General features: G+C 34.0%; 3 protein-coding genes across 5 annotated transcripts; 2 read left to right on the top strand and 1 right to left on the bottom strand.

The window, feature by feature from the left end:
- Positions 1-1,883: 1,883 nt before the first annotated feature.
- Positions 1,884-7,108, bottom strand: LOC145587354 (uracil-DNA glycosylase, mitochondrial-like). The gene is made up of 7 exons (XM_081644082.1): positions 6,653-7,108; positions 5,689-5,915; positions 5,028-5,186; positions 4,618-4,648; positions 3,275-3,410; positions 2,774-2,857; positions 1,884-2,466 (listed from the first exon to the last, which is right to left on the bottom strand). The coding sequence occupies exons 1-7, from the start codon at positions 7,083-7,085 to the stop codon at positions 2,400-2,402; spliced, it is 1,137 nt and encodes a 378-aa protein (XP_081500208.1). The 5' UTR covers positions 7,086-7,108; the 3' UTR covers positions 1,884-2,399.
- Positions 7,109-9,829: 2,721 nt separating this feature from the next.
- Positions 9,830-15,421, top strand: LOC145587355 (uncharacterized). 3 transcript variants are annotated; one of them, XM_081644085.1, is made up of 6 exons: positions 9,830-9,971; positions 11,039-11,614; positions 11,929-12,433; positions 14,302-14,491; positions 14,615-14,820; positions 15,051-15,421. In XM_081644085.1, exons 2-3 carry the CDS (start codon positions 11,072-11,074, stop codon positions 12,364-12,366), a joined length of 981 nt encoding a protein of 326 aa, XP_081500211.1. In that variant the 5' UTR covers positions 9,830-9,971; positions 11,039-11,071; the 3' UTR covers positions 12,367-12,433; positions 14,302-14,491; positions 14,615-14,820; positions 15,051-15,421. The 3 variants fall into 3 exon arrangements, with proteins under 3 accessions (XP_081500211.1, XP_081500210.1, XP_081500209.1); XM_081644084.1 differs by having other exon boundaries at positions 14,667-14,820; positions 15,051-15,419; XM_081644083.1 differs by having other exon boundaries at positions 14,302-14,820.
- A 969-nt stretch (positions 15,422-16,390) lies between these two features.
- Positions 16,391-17,772, top strand: LOC145587356 (uncharacterized). Its single transcript, XM_081644086.1, has 5 exons — positions 16,391-16,443; positions 16,718-16,831; positions 17,082-17,161; positions 17,277-17,401; positions 17,616-17,772. The coding sequence occupies exons 1-5, from the start codon at positions 16,391-16,393 to the stop codon at positions 17,685-17,687; spliced, it is 444 nt and encodes a 147-aa protein (XP_081500212.1). The 3' UTR covers positions 17,688-17,772.
- The last annotated feature ends 121 nt before the right edge of the window (positions 17,773-17,893 follow it).

Below are 17,893 nucleotides of genomic sequence, written 5' to 3' on the forward strand. Positions count from 1 at the left end.
CAAAAATATACTCTACAAAATAAGAGCATATACTCTCTTTAAATTAAGCAATCTAATGTTAATTAATATGGACTAAATATATGCTTAATATCCGTGAATAATATTGATTGAAAAATAATATTAAAAAATCAAGTATGTTATCTTGGAGTTTTAATAATGAGATCTTTGACAATTATACAGTCTACCAAAAAAATAAAATAAAATAAAAATAAAAATCTAGAGCATATACAATAGTTGTACGTGTGCTAATAAGGATAGCAAAAATATACTCTACAAAATAAGAGCATATACTCTCTTTGAATTAAGCAATCTAAAGACAACTAATATGGACAAAATATATGCTGAATATCCGTGAATACTATTGATTGAGAAACAACATTAAGAAGTCCGGGATATTATCTTGGAGTTTCTCTAATAATAAGATCTTTCACAATTATATAGTCTACAAAAAAAAAAAAAAAAAAAAAAAAAAAAAAAAAAAATGTGTCAGCTTTGGAGCTAGTGTACCCTGTTTTATTATAATATATAGAATTAGGTTCAACATCATGGTTGCAAAATAAAAATAGGTTCAACATCATAAGAAATGGTGTTGACAGCCATAGGAATAATGTGGGGAGGGAAAAAAAAAATAGGTTGAAGGAACAACGTGCTCTATTGCCATGAAAGGGTATTATTCCTCCGTAAGTAGGTGTTTAGGTTTCTGTTTTCTTTTAGTTTCCTTGTTTTTGCTTGTTTGAGTTTTCCTTTCCTTGGTTATTGTAGCCTCATTTGGAATTAAAATAATAATAAAAAAAAAAAAAAGTCTAGAGCATATACAGTTGTACGTGTGTTAATAAGAATAGCAAAAATATACTAAATAAGAGCATATACTCTCTTTGAATTAAGCAATCTAAAGTTAATTAATACGGACTAGATATATGTTGAATATCCGTGAATAATTGAAAAATAATATTAAAAAGTCAAGGGTGTTATCTTGAAGTATCTTTAATAATAAGATCTTTAATAATTATACAGTTTACCGAAAAAAAAAAAAAAAAAAAAAAAAACTAAAACAGGGACACGTGTTAGCTTTGGAGCTAGTGTACCTAGTTTTAGTATAGTATACATAGATAGACTAGTTTGTGCTCATTGAATGATTCATGTAAATCATGTTAATTATCTCATTTTTTTTTTTTTTTTGAAAGATTCTAATAAAGCTATTTTCAAGGTGTTCTTAATATCTTAAGACCTTTTTGATGAAGAGCTTTTAGCTTATTTTGGTCAATTAGATGTTTGACCAATTAAAGAAGCTAATTTGGATGTTTGGTAAATAGCTTATTAAAAGAGATTTTTGAGCTCAAAAAGCTCTTTTAGAAAAAAAAATTATAAGAGCTTTTTAAAATGAGCTTATTAAATAATTAGCTTTTTGTCTCTTAAATACACTAAAACAGCTAACAATTAACAACTATTTACCAAACACTTATACACAATCAGCTAATTATAACCAGCTAGTCAAACCAGCTAGTACAAACTAGTCAAATCAACTATGTCAATCAGCTATTAACTAATTACCAAACAGGGCCTAAATACCATTAATGTGTTTTTTTTTTTTTTTTTTTTTTTTTTTTTTTTGCTGCTTGTTGATATAATATTGGGGCTACTACTTGTCCGAGGACTAGTGCCAATACTGCCTATACTGGCAATACTGCAATACATCATATAGGTGATAATTTCATATGTAAAAATCACCACCTAAAATTGTAATAAATTGAATTCATCCAATTTATGATTTAAGATGGCAAGAGGTTTGGAATTTCTATGTTCTATGTTAATCACAATTACGCATGTTTGTAACAACCTCAGCATGAAAATCCATAATAACTTAAAAGCCAATGTTGCTAAGATCAACTTCAGAAAATCGTCTAATTTTCTGTTCCTTTCCCTTTCGTTCATGCTAGGTACTAGTTTTCGGTAGTCTTCCTTGGGTTGCAGACTACAAATTTAGGTGAGAGCCTTCGCCATAGTGGGTCTTATTAATGTTATATCATCCATTTTGACATCAAAACTAACATGCCTCACTGGCTAGTATTTGCTCACAGTCGCAATGACATCGAGGGTTTGCATTCCTTCATCTTCAGGCATACATAAATCATTGTTCCTTTTACATACCACATTGCCATCTATATCATACAAAACTCCCCAGGTTTGCTCCAAAAGACACCTTGCATACATTAGTCACTGTTCCGTGTACATACCAGATTGTCATCTACGGCATAAAAAACCCAGGTATACCTTAAAGCCGAAAGATATTTTGCTACACAAAGGGGGCTAACTGGCTAAGGCAACAAAAATCTAGACCTTGGGACCATAATTAAGGCAAGGGGCAAGCCTACTCATAATGTGATATTTATAATATCTACTCACAACTGCCAGTCGATAGGCAATTCCCCATTCTTCTCCAGAATCTGGTTTGTGCGCGAAAAGTGCCTGCACAAGAATTGGAATATAGCAAGTCATTAGCCCATCCCATTCTTCTATTTTTCAGCAAAATCCAGCACACTAAAACGTCTACTTCCTCGGGTTAAAATGTAGGAAAACTGATAATAATGCAATTTAGTAGCAATGCAGCTAGCAAGAGATCTGAAAACTGTGGAATCAACAGTAATTAACATAGATACATCTAACTTCCTTGGCAACTGTAAGCCACCAGAAGGTGCACTTTTCATGTAAACAGTAGCAATTAAACAAAATATTAGTATTAGATGCTCCTATCATTATGAACAGAAAGACTTACCTGCATCCAAAGAAACCCCTATGAGCAGAAAGACCAGAAGGATGAGCTGATCTGAGAATATGGTGCTTAGACTCATCAATCAACCTGTACAATACCATCAACAATGTTGTATCAAACTGAATAGTTCAATAACCCTTACATTTAATTTTTTGGGTTTTTCTAACATAATCATAAAGAACTAATTATCTGCTTCAAGAACATTTGAGGTAGGCAAACTTCTACAGAGAAAAAAAAGAGTCCAGATGAGGCAACAAACAAAAGCAGAGGTTGCCAATAAAGACAGACATCATCATGAAACTATTCACAGAAGATGCTCAGATAGCTACATATAAAGTACAGAGAAGAATTAAATCAAAATTTAATGAGTAATACACCAAAGAAAAATCACAGTTGACAATCAAGGTCAACACAACTGCACTAAAAATTTGAAATCATGTAGACATAGTAACATATAACTTGCAATAAGATTTATTCCAAATAGTGTAGAGCTAGGAAACAAACCTGACTTTCTCCTGAGCACAATTTCCCCAAAGGATAAATACAACACCTCTTCTCTTTTCAGATATTGTTCGTATTACTGCATCAGTCAACTGCTCCCAACCTTTCTTAGCATGAGAGTTAGCTTGATGATTCCTAACTAAAAGAGTGGAAAGTACGTAACACATCAGAAATACATGGATGGCCCTTAGGTAACTCATATGGTACATTTTATAAGACCGGTAAATTATAATGAAAAGAGCCCCACATTAAAGATTTGTAGAATTTGTAGAATAAAATAAATATAATACAGGGAAGATTACCCTGTCGGAGGAGGTTTTCCAAAGTTGCTACAGGCATCAACCAAGCTATCACTTGGTATCATCAATTAGTGATTTGTAACTACATTATTCTGGATTCATTTCTATCAAAATTTTTGATATGAGTCACAAGCAGTTTTTTTGAAAAAAACCATTTAGTTGAATGCATCAAGACAGCAGATAATGAATAAACATTTACTTAGCATAAGAGCCTAACAGAAAGGTACAATGGTTACTGGCTCAAGTACAAGTACAAGCAAAAACTGGGTGTGAAGGCTTTGAGCATCAACTGCTGAGACCCAAACATAAATCTCATCAATTGATTTGCAGATATCAGGTTCAACAATATTTATACATTGTTGAAGAGTTCTTCAAATTAGAAACTCCAGAATGCAGTTTCTATCAAAATACTTAAAATGAGGATCATGGAATCCTAATTCCTAACACTGATGGAAGTATGGAACCTATTTACTTTGCTCTCTTCTTGTCATATTTCTCAGTTGTATCATTTCAGGAACTAAAAATGTGCAGAGATACAAAATTAACATGCATTTGTCAGCTAGTCAACTGCTCTACCATCAACTTGAATGGTGGTATTGTACCCGGCACATGATGTTTTATAGCCAGCAACAGTGTGTCAGTGTGGGAGAGTTTTACTTTGTCTATTCTTACGTATCGTTCTACGTCTACTATGTAGTTATTCATCAAAAACTCAATTATCAGCATCTTGCCATATATCTGCAAGATTAACAATTTCTGAATTTTTTTTACTTTTATGATGAAGTGATGAATTGTCCCTATTCTACATGTTGAGGATGAGAATATGAGCAAGTAGAGGTAGAAATTTAGAACTATTTGAATTCAAATGTAAACAATACTATAGACAATTTGCAATAAATCCTTACAAAAATTGATCAAGACTACTAGGAGAGGGTTTTATCATAAAGGGCTAAAGCAAGATGCAAATCTGATACTTTAAATAAGTGGAGAAGCTAGAACAAAAAAAAAAAACAAAAAACAGTATTTTAGAGAAACTAGGCAACTTACCCGTGAGGACCGTGTTGAGCAGCAAAATACCCTGCAGGATTTAAAATAACTTTCTTCAAACCTCTTTTTTTTTCAAAAGTGCTGAACATCTTACAGCTATATTCAAGAATTTGCAATTTAATAAACAAAAATATGAATGACTGATCTACGAGTTATAAGTCTTAGCAGTACAAAAGAATAAACATGAAATTTGATAGACAGATTAGTTCAGATGAAAATCAAGATTAAAGAGAAATAATGGCTGGTATGAGAAGTACTCTTGGGTATAGAAAGAGTAAGCAAAGGCTAATGAGGTCAATTCTAAAAAGCAGGAGAATGCATGGATTTCACATGAATTAGAAGCAAAAAGGCCAATTTAAAGAAGAAATGCAAGAAGGAACATAAACCAGTACACTTGCCAGAACTATCACCTGAACAGTCCATTTCTCCAAATTCCCATGAGATGGAATAGTGCATCCAAGATCTTGTTTGAGTTCCTTGAATATATTTCCAAGACTTGAAGGAATCTTGATACCCTGAGGTACTGAGAAAGATAAACCCATTGCCTGTCCGGGTCCATGATATGGATCCTGACAAAAATTAAAAAATCTCAGAGGCATATCTTTTAATGTCACCTTACAAGAAAGTTACGCAGATCATAAAATCACACAGTTCAGAGAAGAAATATAAATGGAGTGATAGAGTCAGCCAGGCAAGAAAAACTTCCTGGGATAGAAGAAGCTCAAACCTTGAAGAATTACAGTTTCAAAAAGTTCAAAGATGGAAGACTTAACATTCTGGCAACCATATCTCATTTGTATCTAAGTACATATCAATTGACTCAGCATTAACCTCCTTGTTAGAAGCTGAGAGGAATACAACAATAAATGGATAGCACTCAAACTGCTTCAGGCCACACAACTCTTTAAACCAAGACATGTTAAGCAGAAATCCGCCATAAGTCAGAAGATGATGAGTTGACAACTTAAATAGTCTTATCATTTGTTATGCAGGGACTAAAACAAAAACTCAAAAGGAATGGACTCCAATCAAGCAATAAAGTGAGACACGCAGTCAACAATCAACGAGTACCTGCCCAAGGATGACAGCTTTAACTTTATTAAGCGGTGTTGAGTTGAGGGCATTAAAAATCAAGTTTGGAGGAGGATAAATGGGAACTTTGCCGCCACAAATTTCTGTCTCAACAAATTTGCATAGACTCTTAGCATAAGGCTTTTCAAACTCCTCCGAGAGAGCCGCCAACCATGAATCCTCCACAAGGAGCTCCTTTAGCTTCACATAGCCATTACCCCCTTCAGCTGATATGTTTATGTACACAATTTCAAACAATCAGATAATGCTCAAAAAATAGTATTACCTCGGTCACAAAGAGCAATGCAGTAGATAGGATTCAATCTAAGATCTTGGGTAATACCCCTAGACTTTTACCAACTATGTTAGTTGGGATAGATATACCATATATGTTTAAACCTATGCATGTATCCAATGACTAAATTGTACTATACTACTACATACATTATTTCCTCAAAATTGCAACATTTGATGCAAAGTACACACCTTTACAGTTTCTTACCTTTTAATCTTATCTCAGGAAAACCTAGAAATAAAATTACAAACTTCTATACACCAAAATCACAATAAAGCAAACGATATCCTTCTACTAAAAGGCAACCTTGCAATCTTCTCTAATTTCAAGTAAACAGGCACATAAATCCTGCTAGGAAACAATTCTCCTTCAACAAAAAGAGCCAAAAAAAAAAAAAAAAAAACTATGTACTTTACTTTTAAGCACTACATTATTCACAAGCTACATCAACATTGCTCCCTAAACGCATTCAATTTTTCAATTATCTTACTTCATAATGATCATACAAAACAATGAATCATATTTACATTTGTATCAAACTTCATCAGCAGTTAACTTAACAACATGACAATGATCATACAAAATTATAGCCAAAAATAGTGTCTTTATAATTACAAAAATTAAATTGACCTACTAATTTAAGAACAGAAAGGAAATCGAAAGATAAACCTTTAGAATTCTGAACTTTTTCAGAACAAATTCGAAGATTCCTTTTTGACAAAGCTAGTGATTTATTAAACTCCATTCTAAATTTCTGCTCAGCACTCAGCACCCCAGAAGCATCGCTAGGGTTTCCGTCGCAGGAACCGCCATTATCGGTGATCGAAAGCGAAGAAGAGGAAACAGGAAGGGAAGTAACTGACTGCAAGTTGCTACTTCCGGCGACATCGTCGGTGGTTTTACGGCGTTTAGGGTTGGATAGGGGGAAGAAATCAATTAGGGTTTTGGAGGAGGAAGATGAAGGTGCCATGAAAATGGTGTTGTTGAGAAATTGAAGAGAGAGAAAATGGCGGGAAGAGGAGAGAGAAAATGAGGGTTTATGAATTGTTGCTGCTGCTAATGTTGTTGTTGTTGGGAGGTCAATTATTCCTGGAATTTTCATGGTTTTTGAAGATGAAGGTTGGATGATATTATGGCGCTCAATTTATTTTTTAAGCTATCTTTTGGCGCTTAATAGTTTTTGTTGAGGGTCGACTCGACATGATATAGATGGAATCTATTACTACCTAACTATTACTAAAACAGAAGATGCTGACGCCACCACTGCCCTCGCTCTCTTAATAGAAATTTTCTCGCCTAAATGTAATTATGATGTCATTTTTTTTAGAGCTATCATATTTAACATTTTTGAAATTCAAATATTAGATGCTTTTATCTTACAACTAAAACCTATCAATATTGAACTATGAATTAGACGACGTTGAACAAATATTATAACATAATTTTGATGAAAATGAAAGATTTTAAATTACAAAATATACGTAATTCTTATGTATATTCATGTATAATAGCGATTTATTTTTAAAATGTACAAATTTAAAATAGGTTTTATATAAATCGTGCATCGCACGGGTTCTAACCTAGTTTGATTATAAATTACTAAATTAGTCTGTAAAGTAAGTAATATTCCGTATTTTTAAATTATTTTTCCTGCATAAATTAAGTAATTGTATTGTTTGGCAATTGGTTGTTAGCGGTTGACTTTTTATTAGCTTAATAAAAGACTGTTTGTATTGGTTGTTTGACTTCTTATTTGTTTATGTAGGAACTTGTTTGATAAAGTGAAAATTGACATTGATTGTTATTAGTAACATATTACTCAAAAGTCAAAAATCAAAGGTACACTAAGTAGGATTTTTTAACTGGTTGAAAAAGACATTTTCCAAACAAACTTTTTGATTGTTTGGCCAAATGAAATAGTTAAAAGCCAAGCGCTAATAAAAGAAATAAAAAAATCTACGAAAAGCTCTTTACCAAACAAGGCTGAAAAACCAATAGAGGGATAGAAGCTACATATTAGGTCTCATGTACAATTTATGTAGATCATTGATTTAAATTACTTTTGTGATTCTCTCAAAAAAAAAAAAAAATTACTTTTGTGAATGATGATGAATTGGATTTGGGCCAAGTGACATTGAGATATAAATCTAATGAGAATGATAATTGAAAACATGCTTAAATAAGATGCTAAATCTAAAACTACTAAGTCCAAATATGATACAAGCAAGTGCAACCACAGTCTTAACCCCCTTTAAAGAAAGCTACATATACAAAGAAAGCCAAGCAAGTTGAGCAACTTCATATAACATATACAAAGAAAGCTAAGCAAGTTGAAGTACAAAGAAAGCTAAGCAAGCTGAGCAACTTCTTAGAACGTATACAAAGAAAGTTACTCTTTTGATGTTTAAAATGAAAATTACCATAAAATTTGTGGATTGATTTTTAATTGGTTGAAAGACTTTAAAGTAGTATGTTATATGATGTTCCTAAATTGTTAGAGCTTGCATTATCTTTTTACAAATTCTAAAAAGCCAAAACTGAAAAGAATAATGAACTAGCTCTAAGTTGTAAATAAATAAAAAATTTGTTATTTTGGCCTTGTTTAGCAACTGATTGTCAGTTGTTTACTTGGTTGGTTTGACTAACATTAGCCACTTTTGTTGTTATTAAATAACCATTGATTGTATATAAACATCTTTGTAAAGTTAGTTGTTGACTATTGGTATATAAAATGGGCTTTAAAAACCATTTTACGTGTACTTATTCATTTATTACAAGCACTAGTAACTAAATAGTACGAGTAGTACATAAGCACGTAGTAATGAATTCATAAACCATTTTAGTGTCACTAATTTATTAATGATTAACATTTAATAATTACCAATTAATTATTAATCTAAATTTCGACCAACTAAGTCAGCTTTCAGTCTTTTGTTATTTTCCATATATAATTATAAATTTCTGCATTCATGTTATTTTATACTGCATTTAGTACTTGTGTTAATAAAATATGATTTGCTCAATTTATTTTTTTTTTGAAACAAATCAATTCATTAATCAAAAGCCATCCGGCATCTACAAATGAAATCTAAATCAGCAAATAGCCAAATACATAAAATTGAATCAAATAAGGGTTTCCTTCATCAAAACTACAATCGTTGAATAAATCTTGCACTGTGGTACTTCTCTCACACACATCGCTGGAATATACAGCCTTTTTCGGAGAGACGGTCTAACGATTTGTTGTAGTCGTAAGGATAATAATTTTCATATGATTCACTTGAACGCCTTTAAAGATTTAATAACTGTTGCGATCTCGGACAACTCTTTACCAACGAACTGATAATAAGGCAAAACATGATTACCATTTTAATAAACCTTAATATACACAAAAACAAACAACAAAACTAACAAAAATTAACGATTCTACCATAGAGACACTCCACCATAGGGAGACGGACGAAAATCTACACTATTCATGTAGATTTATGAAAATTAAATAGAAAAACCAAAGAAAATTAAGGGAAAAGGGTCGGTAATAGTCCAAGTTTTGAAGAAATTAGAATATTTCCGACCTAAACGACCAAGAAATTGTAGAAAACCTAGAAGATAGAAAAGAGGAGATTTGCTTATATGATTTGCCCTAATTTTCATATTTGACTCAATTTGTGCACTAATTCTTAAAAAAAATAATTATCAAATGATAACTAATTTTGTAATTTTCAAATATGAATTTTTTATAACTATAATTATCTTTTAAATAAATAAACCTAAATTTGAAATAAGATCATAATCCTTTTTTTAGGAAGAAATAAGATCATAATCTTGATACTCGTATCAATTTAAATTGAAATATACGAATATTGTAATTTGAAATTTAAAAAAATGGTTGGAAATGCCATGACTCCTGAACTCACGAAAGGGCTCTGATCTTCCTCAACAGTGAAGAAAACACCTAAAGATTCTACATATTTGACGGTTAAATCAGGTAACACTAATTCTTCGTCATTGTAATTCTTGAATTTGATCAATGGTCATTTGTTAATTTCTCCCTAATTGCCAATTGGGAAACAATTAGGGTTACTTTTGCAGAATTTTTATGACAAAGTTGGCCCCTTTTCCGATTTCTTATTAGGGTTATATATTCAGTTAAAATTTTATAATTATAGGTTATATATTGATCGTGTATTAGTCATTTTCTCTTTAAATTTCAAATTTAGGCTTAAATTTCAGTTTTCTTGTAATTTCTATGTTGGTATTTCAATTGGGATTGATTTGATTCTTTTGTAGTTTCAGCTTTCTTGTAATTGGGATTGAATTATTAAGTTTTGTTCCGGCCTTTGTGAATCTTTAGTTTTGGCTTTGCATAATCAAATGCTTTAATAAAATTCAGGGAAATGGCTTTGTTTGTGTATAGTTGTATCATGAAAAAAATTGTGAAATAATTTTGAAATCAGGAAGTTTCAATGGCATATATCATGACTTTATGTGGAATGTGAGAGAAATTTGATGAATGAAACTAGCAAGTTTATAGATTGTCTTGATATGGATTCTTGAAGCTCTTATGACTTTTTTGCCTTAGGTTTCAGTGATCATTGGAAGGATTAATCAGTGGATTTTTGTGGGGATAATATACATCTGAAAAAATTACCTCTGCGCCTAATTGGGTTCATGGGTACATAGTATTTATGAGCATTTTTTGTATTAAAAAAATTGTGCGCGCGGGGTTGGGGTTGGGGGTGGGGTGGGTGAGGTGATGTGAGGTGGGTAGAGGATTAGATAGATGCATCAGTTCTAGACGCGTAAGGACCAGATTTCCGTTTGAAGAAAGAGGGAAAATTGTTCATGTAATAATAGCTACTAACTGATCTCAGGCAAAGCCTCATTTAACGTCTTTAAAAAAGATTAAAGAATGCGTTTACTTTTCCTCCTCCTGTCAAAGAGGGAAAAAACTTTGCTAAGTGTATTATAATCTATTTGGAATTCTCTGTAAAGTCAATTGTAAAATTGCAATCCCATCAAGTTGGTTAAATGTTTCATTTATTGCCTGTGTAGAACTTTATTTCAGACTGAAATTCTTCTTCAAACATGGATGGTGGAGGAAAACGACAGTTGCCATCATGGATGATGAGAACTACTGCTACTGAGCAAGCAAGTATTTCAGAGACAAACAAAGAAAACATAGAAGGTTCTGTAAAACCTCATACCCAAGCTGTCGAGGCCCAAAAGAAAATTAAGGCAAAAAAGAATGATGCTGGGGTCCCATTGATTGAGGATGAATTGAATTTGCTTAAAAAATGTGAAACAAGAACAAGAAAAAGAAAGTTAAACAAGCATGATGAAGGTCAAGAAGAAAAATTTCATGAAGATGAACCATGTTCGGTTAAACCATGTAGAGAAAGTAGAAGCAAAAGAATGCCAACTAAGCATAGTGAAGATCGAGTTAATGACTTTCTTGAAAGTGATATAGAGAAAAAAGTTGATGGTGAAGTGAGAAAAAGAGCTCGAGAAAATGATCCCAGGAAGAAGCGCTTAAAAAATTCGACGGAAGAAGTTCAAAATGGAACAGCAGAATCTTGTCCAAGTGAAGATGAGCTTACGGTGGAAGATCTAGTAAGCATTGCTGAAGAGGTATTGCCCCCATAAGATTTTGTACCATATATAATTATACAATTTTTACTAGATGTCACCTGTTAGTATACTAAAATCTACATTAATCATCGATTAATACTTTGAACAACACTGGAATAGTTCTTATTAATTATTTATTTACAATAATAAACGCTTTCAGCTTGGGCAGTTACTTGGTTGCTTACATTTGATTCTCTCCTCCCTCTTTTTCTCTCTCTGGTACGGTCAAGATCTTGGAGATTTGTCATATGTTCTTGTGGTTCACTTCTTATTATATTAGATTTGTGCTTATTATTTTCATCATGTATTTGCAGTATTTAAAGGCTGATAAGATGGAGTGTCATAAGTCAAAAAAGATGGAATTTGCACCAGAGACCAAACCTCAAATTACATCTGGTTCTGAGATAGTTTTGGAGAAGACTAATCTCACGTCGAACACAGAAGTTAAGATGGTTACCGATCAGCCACTTTCTTCAGGCTCTTCTGTGACCAAGCCTTTATCCAGCGAAGGAAACTTTCTTAATCCGAGTACCACTCGCGAACCTGGCCGAGACATGCTTGATTTGTTATTGGGTCCCTTGCTAAGGAAGGCAGGAGAAGTGGAGAAGAAGACTGATGCTATAACTGATAAAAACACACTTGATTATGAGCTCAGCAAAATAAGAAGTCAAAATGACACTGTAGCAGAAGTGGCCCCTGTGATGAAGAAGAAATTTAGTCTTAAAGAGAGAGTAGGAAGACTCTGGGATTGAATAGCTGAGCTTGCTGAGTGTGAAATAGTACTGATTATCCACTCTAAAGAAATTCATCATCAATGAGGTCTGCTGCTCTCTTTTTCACATTTTTGTTTTCTAACCTGTCTTTGTTTCTCTATTATTCTGCCTGGAAGTCTGTAACTGAGGTCCCTTCTGGTGCTTCATAGTTGTGATTTTTCTAACTAGATTTCACACAAGATAGTCTAAGAAAGTTACTGAGTCAAGAATGTATTGTTTGATTCTGTACATGTATATGTATTTTACTTAGTAGCTGTTGCAGTTCTTCTTTTGGGGTTTCTTGAAAAATAGCTGAGTGGTTGGAACTCTCATTTAGAACATCAGACTCTGCTATTCCTGGTTGGGAATTTTGTTGGGCAAGGAACAATTAATATGTTAGATGTTTAGACTCTACAGATTGCTTGATTGCATCTCTATAACTGTGCTAGTGTACTTGAATGACTGATTAGGTCATTTGAACATGATTTAGTGTGATATATGGCGCCTCTTGAAAAAACTTGTGGACTAGAATTTGCATCCACGAGAATTGACTGTTGTGGTATTTGAGCAATCCATAAAAGATTCTATATGTATTTAGCACTCTGGATTTGCATGTTTTACATGACTCTTGGGATGTACATTTTAGCCAGCAGCCCAGCTGAGGTCATGTGCACATTCTTTTTTTAATTTTTTTTTTATGATGAGTTCAATGCAAGTCCTGTCTATGGAAATTTCAATTCATGAGCCAATGGATAAAGGATCTGGCATGTACATCTTTTATGATGAAAGGGATGTTGACTCGAGTGGGCTTCCTTTCCTAAAAAAAAAGAAGCGGCGCCGGGCACCAACCTTTTCACAGGGCGCAAGGGTAACGCGGCATCGTAGCTTCCTGCCTCGCGCCAGCCCCGGTCTTGAAAAGCCGGGGCTAAAACCGCCCCCGCAACATTCCACGACTTTAGGAGGGGAATGGTGTAAGGGGCGGGCACACGGTCCGCACATTGGCCACCCTCGCTTCGGTCCTGCATTTCATCGGTATTGTATTGCTGCTCGCACTTCCACACAAAGCAGGCAGGGCCAACTACAGGAAAGGAACGCCCTCATCCCATTTCCTACCAGAAACGCTGGCTGTTCTTTCTACCTAAACTTGCTTTTTGGCTTCTTTCACGCTGCGCTTTGGAAGCCTTGCTGTCCACTTTCGTCCTTTCGGAAGGAAAGTGTCCCGCTGGGGGATTCCCCCACCGCGCCTTCCATCTCTCTCAAAATCTTGGCTCCACGGCGATACGGACTCGACCCGCTCCTACCCACCACGGGGCACCGAAAAACTTCTGTTTTGTTTTTCCTTAACTAGTAGGGGTCCCGTGGTTCCTATGCCGCCGCGTTTCCCGGTCCTTTTCTAGTCTGACACCTGCCCGGTGCTGGAAGGTCGGAAACGTGACTTTCATAGGCCTCTAGGTGATCTTTTACTGGTGCTCTGCCTGAAAATACGAGAATTTCGTTTTTGAGACCAGTGCGATAAATGGGCTTTTGAGACTCCGTTTTGTTAACAGCTCCCTTTGAATCCTGAATATGGGGATACCTCCCGTTGTACCAACCTACATATGTCTTTCTTCCTTCCTTTTGGTGGTTTTTGAACATTTTGTTTAGAGGTAGATGATATCAATACATGCATAAATTCTGCTTGAGTATTAAGAAGCTTAGATCACACTATCCTCTCCCAAGGAAGTAAAAAGAGTACAATGAAGGCAATGAATTGATGAGGTCATAAAGGCTTACCAATAGGACCGGGATCATTTGTTAAATATTAAATATATACTAGTTGTATGGTTGGATGTTCTTTTGTCCATGTATTTGTCTTTCATGTTCAACTATATTAACTTGGTGGTTTTGGACGTCTTCTTGCTCATGCCTTATTCTTCCATGTTTTGTGTTCTGCAGGATTCGAGCTACAGTTTTGGCGTTCAGTCATCACTTGCTTATATCAAAGGGATCTTCAAGTATTTTTGCGGTGTTTAACATATATTAGGATCTTGAAATGGTATATATTATGCTCCATTAGTGATATATTATTGAGATTGTCAATGTGGATGACCTTTTATTGAGATCCTTCTGTTGGCTGTTCTGTCAGGTAAGTTTCATATCCTTCATATCCATAATTACCATAATTTATATCCTTGTGACTGTTTGATAAAGTGTGTCTTTTTAATTAAAATATGGCCAGAGTTAATGTTTAAGTTGTGGATTTTTGCAGTTCATGTGCTAATTTTCCATCCACGCGTTCGTGTTTGACTTTGCTACTGCAGATTCTCAAGACAAGAAGAGTAATTGAGAAAGGCGATGATTAATCTTGGTCTGTGCTACAGAGTCTATGAAAAATGGACGAATATTGTCAATTGCAAGCAGTCTAGTGTGGTTGCAGCACTATAGGAAACACAAAAGAAACTGGAAAAGCAGCTGGTAATCCTTTTTTATAATGATATATGAAGATTGATACTCATATATACTCTTAGAATTTTATTTATTTTTGCTATTACTTCTTTATGTAATGTAACTTCTCATATGCTCTTCTTGCATTTCAATTTTCAATATCCACTCAAATTTTGTATGGTTGTTACTGTTTATTCACTGAACAGATTTGACAAGATCCTAAGTTAGAAATTAATCGGTTTTTATGATCCTACTATTAGCTCTGCTGTAGAAAGCTTCCCCCTGAAGATCAAAGCTTGATGTCCTGGAACCTGGATACTGTCAAGCTGTCAACCAGGCTGTTTCACTCCCTCTCAGTTAGTTCGAGTGAGATCCTGTAAAAGTGAGGAAGAGACATCTGTTTTTTTTTTTTTTTTTGAGAGCAGGAAGAGACATCTGTTTAGCAAACCTGAAGTTGTCGTCTTGTCGACTGTAGCTATTTTTGAATTTGTATTCATGTCATATAGTGTTGTAGGAAATGTATATTTCTTAGTCCTTGCGGCTACCTCATTATGCAACTTTACTGCTTTAGAATGCAGAACAAGAATTGTAATAACACTCTCTTGGAATTCTGCTCATGTTGTTTGTACTGTATTAGCAATACGCAGAAAATTGATGTCAAATTTCAATTGATGTCAAATTGCCAGCCAGAGACCATTGTAGAATCGCAGATTTTTCTATTTAGCAGATTAACCGAAGTTAGAGCCTGTTTTCTTCAGCTTATTTTCGGTTCAGTTCAGTTCCTAATTTCTTTCTCTCATGAAGGGCCTATTCACATTCACTAAGCTGAACTGAACTGATTGGAGCTGAACTAAACTGAACCGATTGGAGCCGAACTGAATTGAACTGAACTAAGCTGAACTGAATATTTTATGAGAGAGGGAAATTAGGAGCTGAATTGAACTGATTGGAGCTGAACTAAACTGAAATTAAGTAAATGTGAACAGGCCCAAAATATTCAGTTCAGTTCAGTTCATTAAATCAGAACAGACCCTTAGTCTCTAAGAGCAACCCCTGTTGAGGGTGATTGTTTCAACTTTCAAGTGGATCCATCAAGGTTAATTTTGTAAGAGTCAGATGGTGAAAACTTTCAGGAGACGTGTAGGCGCAGGTGCTTGGTAATTAGCTTGTTACAGACTCACAAGTTGCAGCTGTAGTACCAACAATAGTGCTCAATTTGTAGTAAAAATGACAAAGAAAATTGGATTTCATCTCAAAATTCAATCTACACTAATTTTATAACTTCTTTTCTTTGAGATTAAATATCTAAGAAACAGAAGAAACATATAAGTATTTTTAACAAGAATTTTTTACTTTTTTTTATTTTTTTTTTTTTTTTTTTTTTGATAAGAAAGAACCATTTAATTCGACAATAAATTTTGCCTACATAAAAATTGAATAAAAATATTTAATACAGAAATTGTTGCCACAAATTATGGAAACTGTTATGATTTCTTGACTCCCCAAAAAAAAAAAAAAAAAAAAAAAAAAAAAAAAAAAAACATTAAACTCATGGAAAGAAGGAATTTTGATATTTGAATAGAAGATCAGAATAACAAAAATGATTCTTGCCGTGTTAATCACAAACCCTCAAGCCAACATCTTAGTTGAAAGGTACTCTTTTTTACCTCCCTCTATAAATTTAATGTTTTAAATTCAAATTACTATTTTTTTCATAAAATTTGTCTGCATATCTAATTGCATCAATGCTGCATAATATGATTCTCTGTTGCATCCGGAATTATTCAATTGTCACGTTACTAAATCAAATTACGCTATCAATGACATTACACTATTAGCATCGTGACTATTAATTCTGGATGAATGAAGTAATTAGTTATTTTAATATTTGAAAGGCTGATTTACACAAGAATTTCTGTATTGATAGATTCAATGGGGTGCCATCAGAGGAGCGGTTGCATTGGCGTTCTTTCTTAACCAAGCTTGGCCAAACTAACCTTAAGGGTGCCAAACATGAAGAACATTTCATTGCACACCACAAGTTTGTATTTTCGACATTGCTCGTAAAATCTGTGTTGCATGTTAATGTTTACTTGATGTTTATACTTAAATCATTGTTTAACGTGTATCTTCTTATGATTTTAAGTACTGTTTTGATAATTCTGTCTTTCATGCATTAAATTTTTTGGTTTTGACTTAATGTTCACTTAAGCACTTGTAAAGGGTTGTGCAGTAATTGTCATTACAAGTTAAATTTTCCTCATCATCTGTATCTTTCTGCCTATTTTCAGATCAGTGTATATTGTTTACACATTGTTCGGAGATGTGAGCATCTACGCTGTTGGCAAGGACGAATATGATGAACTTACACGTAAGCATTCACCAAGCCAAGCTTCCTACTATCTTTGTAAAATATACATGTATGTGATTAGAGATTACAATCAACCTGCATTCATTCTGAATGCTAACTCTCTATTTCTCTGAAGTGTCCGAAGTCATCCGTGCTATTACAACATCTATCAAGGATGCCTGTGGAAAACCTCCATCTGAGAGCCGTTTTTTGGACAAGTATGGAAGAATATGTTTGTACCTTGACGAGATCTTCTGGAAGGTAGCATTCATGTGTTTCCTTTGAAGCAAACATAACTTTTATTTTCCTTTCACTTAATTCGCAAGCCAATGCAATCAGACACTACTATGGTGTTATGTGTGTGTGTTTGGCTCTTTCCTTAATGTTGCTGTAAGATTTGGGTTCAGACGGGTTCAAAGTGGATTTTTCATACTCTTACTATTGTCAGCAAGTAATTTGCCTACTCTTTTTTCAGGGAGTGTTGGAAAATAATGACAACGACAGAATTAAGAGGCTAGCCAGGCTGAAGCCTCCCACAGAACTCTGAATACAGAAGGAAAGAAACGCTTAGTTGGATTTTGCAGTTCTTTTTTTCTTTTGCCGTCTAAACTCTACGCAATAGAGGACAGATAAATCAGAGGGTGTGTGTTTTTCTGTTGTTTTCGAGTTTTTCCTGCAAGTCTATTTGATACAGTTTAGCTACAAGTCTGCCATTACTGCCAGAATCTCCTGATCCTGATTCCCTGTGAACGC

The sequence above is a fragment of the Chenopodium album genome, chromosome 17, assembly GCF_948465745.1.
Source record: "Chenopodium album chromosome 17, dcCheAlbu1.1, whole genome shotgun sequence".
NCBI lineage: Eukaryota > Viridiplantae > Streptophyta > Magnoliopsida > Caryophyllales > Amaranthaceae > Chenopodium > Chenopodium album.

What these genes read in the sequence shown, in the direction of transcription:
- LOC145587354 (XM_081644082.1), bottom strand. Translation starts at nt 7,085, where the DNA reads ATGAAAATTCCAGGAATAATTGACCTCCCAACAACAACAACATTAGCA. An exon ending in AAAAGTTCAGAATTCTAAAG is followed by an intron (nt 5,916 to 6,652) that starts GTTTATCTTTCG and finishes TAAACATATCAG; the next exon opens with CTGAAGGGGGTAATGGCTAT. An exon ending in AAGCTGTCATCCTTGGGCAG is followed by an intron (nt 5,187 to 5,688) that starts GTACTCGTTGAT and finishes AATTTTTGTCAG; the next exon opens with GATCCATATCATGGACCCGG.
- LOC145587355 (XM_081644083.1), top strand. Translation starts at nt 11,072, where the DNA reads ATGGATGGTGGAGGAAAACGACAGTTGCCATCATGGATGATGAGAACT. An exon ending in TAGTAAGCATTGCTGAAGAG is followed by an intron (nt 11,615 to 11,928) that starts GTATTGCCCCCA and finishes ATGTATTTGCAG; the next exon opens with TATTTAAAGGCTGATAAGAT.
- LOC145587356 (XM_081644086.1), top strand. Translation starts at nt 16,391, where the DNA reads ATGATTCTTGCCGTGTTAATCACAAACCCTCAAGCCAACATCTTAGTT. An exon ending in GCCAACATCTTAGTTGAAAG is followed by an intron (nt 16,444 to 16,717) that starts GTACTCTTTTTT and finishes CTGTATTGATAG; the next exon opens with ATTCAATGGGGTGCCATCAG. An exon ending in CATTTCATTGCACACCACAA is followed by an intron (nt 16,832 to 17,081) that starts GTTTGTATTTTC and finishes GCCTATTTTCAG; the next exon opens with ATCAGTGTATATTGTTTACA.